Source organism: Teleopsis dalmanni, chromosome 2 (assembly GCF_002237135.1).
Source record: "Teleopsis dalmanni isolate 2A chromosome 2, ASM223713v2, whole genome shotgun sequence".
NCBI classification, from domain to species: domain Eukaryota; kingdom Metazoa; phylum Arthropoda; class Insecta; order Diptera; family Diopsidae; genus Teleopsis; species Teleopsis dalmanni.
Window position 1 is genome coordinate 5,882,618 of NC_051847.1, and position 6,310 is coordinate 5,888,927.

General features: G+C 31.6%; 1 protein-coding gene across 1 annotated transcript; it reads right to left on the bottom strand.

Moving 5' to 3' along the window:
• Positions 1–5,452: 5,452 nt before the first annotated feature.
• Positions 5,453–6,167, bottom strand: LOC119678907. Its single transcript, XM_038090995.1, has 3 exons — positions 6,040–6,167; positions 5,770–5,981; positions 5,453–5,708 (listed from the first exon to the last, which is right to left on the bottom strand). Exons 1-3 carry the CDS (start codon positions 6,086–6,088, stop codon positions 5,547–5,549), a joined length of 423 nt encoding a protein of 140 aa, XP_037946923.1. The 5' UTR covers positions 6,089–6,167; the 3' UTR covers positions 5,453–5,546.
• Between the last annotated feature and the right edge of the window lie 143 nt (positions 6,168–6,310).

Sequence of the window (6,310 nt, forward strand, 5' to 3'; positions counted from 1 at the left end):
CCTTCACACTACTGCGATAGTTGCCCTTGGTTTTCAACATCAACATAAACAAAGCCAATAGTACGATGGTGCTATAGTCTACTTCTGCGAAGAACACAACCTATAAAAGGGTGTTGCAGGCAACAGGTACATGCATCATCCCCACATAATATCGAGAGGTATGGAAAAAAACATGGCAGTCTCTTCAGACGAAGGAAATGAGTTCACAAAAGATTGTGGTATGTAGAAACAGGAATAGTTTTACAGAAAAGTAAACCGTCTTTCTGTTGGCTTTAAGCTTGGAATATCAATCTGATTACAGATACAGACAGTGACTAAAAATATGAAAAGAACATTTTTCTTAACTAATGTCTGGCAAAGTTAGCATTAATTGTGTCTCATTAGAAATGCACTAAAACTATAGATGACCCTCTATTTCATCCATCTTGGCACCGCCGTAACGAACAAAAGAGAAGTCAGTCTGGTAATCAAAAGAAGAATTATCACTGTCAATAGGATATAGAGCTCAAAACTTACAAAAATTGGGCTCTACAGGTAAGTTATCCTACCTGTGCTTCGGTATAATTATTTACAAGTTATTGGCGACAACCGCATTTGAATGGGTTGAACAAAAGAAGGCATAGAGATCAATTGTATAGAGAAGCACTAACAGTGTTCGATGTACGAATCTGTAGTGCTGCGTCAGGCCGAAACCCAATAACGGGTTGTTATGGGCAAAAAAATAAGTAAGTAACTTTAAAAGAAGATTTAGAATTTTAGATTTAGATTTAGAAAGCAGTCAAAGACCATTTTACTATAAAATTTATATTTATTATATAATTTTCACTACTCCGTCTCTTCGTTAGGTTATCTTCGAATGCCTTTAAATACACCCTTCTCTTGAATAATTTTACTTTAATTCAAATAAACTTTATGCTTTTATCTCCTAATATTTATTAGCTTTTATTAAAGTTTCTAAACTCCTTTACTTAATCCTATTCACAATACCATTCTTCTACACAATATATATAATGGGCCATTCCAAGGATTTATAATACAAAGAGCTTGCAATACAATTAATTAAGTTGCTTTGCATTTTGCCAGTGTTCATTATCTGAGCTCAATTTTGACCCATTGAAAATATATGTTGACCCTACCCAATAGCAGCAAAAAGTGTTAACAAATTATGTTATCAAATCAGCCAAATTTATCTAAATTATTGCGCCTAAAATCACACACACACAAGAGCTAACCAAACACATTAACTCTCAGTGTCTGCTAAACAAAACCACTTAAAAATGGTACAAAAGCAAAAACAAACAACAACAGAAACAAAACACAAAAACACAAAACACAAAAACCAAAAACAAAAACAACAAAATGCTATGGTAAATGGTAAATGGTAGGACGACAAATGTTATGCTTAAGCCTTTAGCCACAAAAGTGGTCTTATGTTGATTACACATAGAAACACAGATTCCTTAATACAAACAAGCAAATTTTAACTCAGCTCGACCCTTTCGGATAACATTGGAAACAGGACATTTTCATGCCATAAAAAGGATACGAAAAGTGACAGTTTCAACAATTCACGCGCTCTCGCTGTATTTTAGTTAAAGAAACCAAACAAAATGTTACAATGCCATAATATTCGAAACAAAACGGAAACGGAAGTTATGTTAAATTTTTTGAAGCATAAAAATAGGCGCCAAGAAACTTTTGTACAAATATTGGCACTACATGGTGAAATTATACTAAGTGAAATAAAACGAAAGTGTGTCGAGCATGTTTTAAACAATTCTTTTTTTACTTCTCTATTTTTGACTTTTTGAGAAATTTTTAATACAACAGCAAAAACAAAAACTAGTTGGAATCAATGGAGTCAAAAAATGGGTAAACATTTCGGGTTATTATTGTTGTCGTTATTTGGCTACTTTGGCCACTTTAGGTTTCTTTTTAGGGCCCTTTCAAAACGTTTTCGCAGGCAATTTCATTACTTTTGCTGCTTTGATTGTAATTTTGTAATTTTGTTAATTAAATCGAGCGAAAGTGCAGAAATGACCCAAATTTAAAACTCTCCCTAATTTTAAGAAAGGTCCTACAAACATTGGTCCTTTATGTATACAAAGTAGTGTAGGGAAAGATTGTTAATGCGAGCTATTTAATATAACGATCGTGTGAAATTAAAAGGAAGAACTTGATGTTCTACTGACTGCAAATAATCTATAATGCACTGCTAAGCTCTTGCCTTGGTGGTATACATTGCTGTACCGAATCCGACTTTAGTTGTTTCATCATTTAAAGGATTTGCTGAAATATTGAGTTGTACTAACCAAATTTTATCAAATAAATAACATACTACTACAAGTCCCAATTCAAACAATTGCATATCTTTATTATTTATACTCTAAATATTGTTTCGACTTGATTGCACGGTTTTAGGAGCTTAAAAATTAAAGAGAAACGAAGCAAAATTTATCTTCAAACTAAACACATTAACAAAATGTGAATATTTACATAAAAATCAAAAAGAATAAGGTAGGTTATGCAAACAAAACGGATTGCATCCAAAAAACAACAAAACTACATTTCACAAAGAAACTACAGGTCAATCATTAGTGGACTTAATGTCCTGTCATCTGAAAAGTAAAAAAAAAGATTATACTGAAGGACGAATTCTGCTAATAAAGATGCAAGGATTGAACTATGATTTCTCCATAAATTTTATCTCCTCTTCATTATATAATAAAACACTAATCTGTATCCAGAATTATTACTGTTTTAATTATCTACACTAGCTTAATGAGATTTTTGCTCCTTACATAAATTAATTTTACTAAAAATTTAAAATTGTTTTAAAGTTGAAATCATCAAGCATTACTTTCAATCAAGTATTTTTATGTTGCAAAGGAAGAAAAATGGAATGGAAGAGACCACTGTAATCTACTTAACTCAATCCTTTTCCACCAAAATGTTCCTATGAATTTTTTCAGCGGTTGTGTCCATAAACTAAATTTTAAATTGATTTTTGTCATAATTTAATGGTCAACCCATTATTTTCATCCATTCTATTCATAATATTGAGATCTACTACGTTGTATGGAAATGCGTCAATGAAATGCGTTGTTTGTTAGACTAACAAAAGGATTATTTGCGTCTCCTTTTTTGTGTCTAAGCTTTTCTGTTTGGCCTAATTGTCTGGAAGCACTTTCAATTTTTGCTTTATTCTGCTTAACAAAAACTTTTCCAATAGATTCTACTCTTTCAAGTAACTTCAGTTTATTGAGATTTTATAATACGAAAACATAATTTTAAAGCTAGGCGCCCTGAAGTATGCCACCAATAATCCATTAAAGCGTTGAATTAAATTAGCTTGCGATAAAAGCATTTTTGTTAATTTTTGTTGTTGCTGTTGTTGTTGTTGTTGTCGTTATTGCTCGTCTCAACCCTTTGAATTGTCCTCGACTTCAGTCGAGCACCGTACAACGTGACTTGGCTGTGTAGCACTGAATTATGGCTTAGTTTTAATAAAGTGGGTTAATGTCTTCCCTTCATTTTAAAAGTTCATTTTTTTCTCTTTTGTTAGTTCCTGCTTGCGTGGGGCGCTTCAAAGGTTGCATTAACGGTAATTAGGACAGAATTTTATGGCCAGGATTTAAATTGAGTTAAAATGCAATAAACTTTGTTATGAAGGCTGCTTAAAGTCATTATGGTCAAGCTGATTATCAACAATTTGATATAATTCCTTTCTTCTCCAACGTCATCTCTTCAGCTAGGCATTACGACTACAAATATTCGAAAATGGATTAAATCGTTTATTTGTATTGTGCAATAAATTATTTGAAACTATTTCCCTTCGTAATGTTTATTATAATTGGTTAAGTTAATTAAATTAAACTCATTGTAGGCATTTTCAGCGCTCCTCTTAATTGCCGAAATTACATTAAAGTGTTGCCACCTAATTACGATGCTTAAGATGTGCCTACATGAGTAACGTTTACGTATTTAAGATAAAATTTATTGCTCTGCTAATGAGTCCAAATGGAAAAATGTGACTTTAGCTTAATATTCAACAAAATTTATTCCTTTAAATAGAATATTTTTACAAAATCAAATACGCCAATCTCCTTCATAGAATGAAATAGTTTGGCAGTGTCTTAGGGTTTACAACAAATTTAATTCTTTAATATTTTTTGTTAATGTTGGATAAAGCGAAAAAGAATTATATTTATGATGTTTGAACTCAATTATAATCCATTTTAAAGGTTCTCTGTAACACTCAGGTCTGCTACTTCATCGCTCTACAAATCACATAATTTATAATTGCTTAAATTTTTAATTAATGAAATAATACCGATAGGTATATAAATGTGTAAATACTACTTATATACTATTATTACCTTGACATGTATCACGACATCATCATATCCTCTTATTATTCTGAATTTACAAATTACAGATTGCTAGGCCCGATCCTTTACAAATTTTTTACAACTGTAATATGGAGAGCCTATGTATGAGCATATCCTGCCAGTAGTCAGTGTCCAGTGCAAGGTAATATATCCTTTGTAACATCTCTGCTTCTAATATGCTAAGTTCACAGGATACTGCGAGATTGTACGATAGAGTATCAAAGTGTTTTTGGAAATAACACAAAATTATATTAATTAATATTATTGTTTCTAAATTATAGAACTAATGTAGTTTTTTGTAGACGGATGTAGACATAGTCAAAACATAGTTGTTGTTTAAATGTGGTTATTTTTGTTTTTTAAAATATACTAACTTTCGAAATAAAAGTTAGTATATTTTAAAAAACAAAAATAACCGCATTTAAACATTTTCGAAGTAACGACTCAAAAATTAAAACAAAAATAAATAGTTGTTGTTGTTTTCAATGTACAATAAATAAGAGCGAGAGAGCAATTTCGCCTCATCAAAACCTACAAAATAGTAAAAAAGCAGGAAATTGACAATTGTGATAAGATTCGCTGTATAACATGTCTTTTCGTTATAACTATATAATTGCTTATAATTGTTATGACCACTAGCCATATGACTGTCTGTATAACAGTCTCTTAGAAGCAACCAAAATAAATCAAAATAGTAGTTACAGTACGAAATTAGAAATTATAGTTTGACTCTCTGCAAGGTGCATACCTTCTATTACCACTAGAGACTAGTATCATATACTACAAACTATCATCACTGTTGCTGTGATGACAACACCGACGCACTCAAAAGTCAGACAGAAGTTTACCTTACAATAAGTTTAGGTTTGAGCCTTATATTTCACGACCACCAAGCCTGTATAACAGAGATGCGACCATTCGTTACATGACTGCGTGCATAACATAATGTAAGTGTTTAAATATGATGGCACCTGTCTCTTTCTAGCATGACAGCAGTTGTTAAAAAAAAATCGACTAATTTAAAAACTAATTACACTATAGAAATACCCAAATTATCATAGATAAAAAACACAAGGAATGCCGGGCATTTATTTGTAGATCAAAGCTAACATTTTAAGTTTTTGTAAATTGTAAATGGTAAATTGTGTAGACTTCTTATTTCCCTTCTTTTGCCTCTTTTGCCTCTTTTTCTAGCTTTTCTTCTTCTTTCTTTTCTTTTTTTGCTTTCTTTTTATCGTCCTCGCAGTCCTCATCATATGGATACTCCGGTATCTTGTTGTTTAGGTACATAATATCATCAAAAGTTCCAGCTTTCCACTACAAGTGAAATGTCATTACTAATTTAATCCATTAATTTTTATTTTCAAAAACAACTCACCAAACCCATCTCAATGGCAAAAACAAGTACACCACTTATGAGATATAAATGATAGCGACCGTTCCTCTTATCATACCATTCCTTGTAACTGCCTTCCGGAAGCGGAATATCATTCAAAGTTGCATGTTCACCACCATCAGCCCAAGGAGACTTCGGTTTCTTGGCCTTCGGTTTTTCAGACTTGAACCGAATCATCACCGGAGTTTGATTAACTAAATCAAAATGAATTTAATTGTTTAACGCTAAATGAAATTTATGAAATATACTCACTCAACTTGGAGAGGACAGAGACTGGACGAATTAACTTAGTAATTGACATCTTCCAAATGAGTGTTTTAATTGCTCTTTTAACAGAAAATATTCGAAACGAAGTGATGAGAATAAAAGTTTTGAATGAAATGAAATAAAATTTGACTTCTTGGTTTCTTAAAAATATTCCTACTGAGTTCGAAAAAGTTTTTAATATTTGACACTTGAACACAGTGTTGGAAAACGACTAAAGTATAAGTTCAAATTTTAGTTTTACAATACCACACACTTA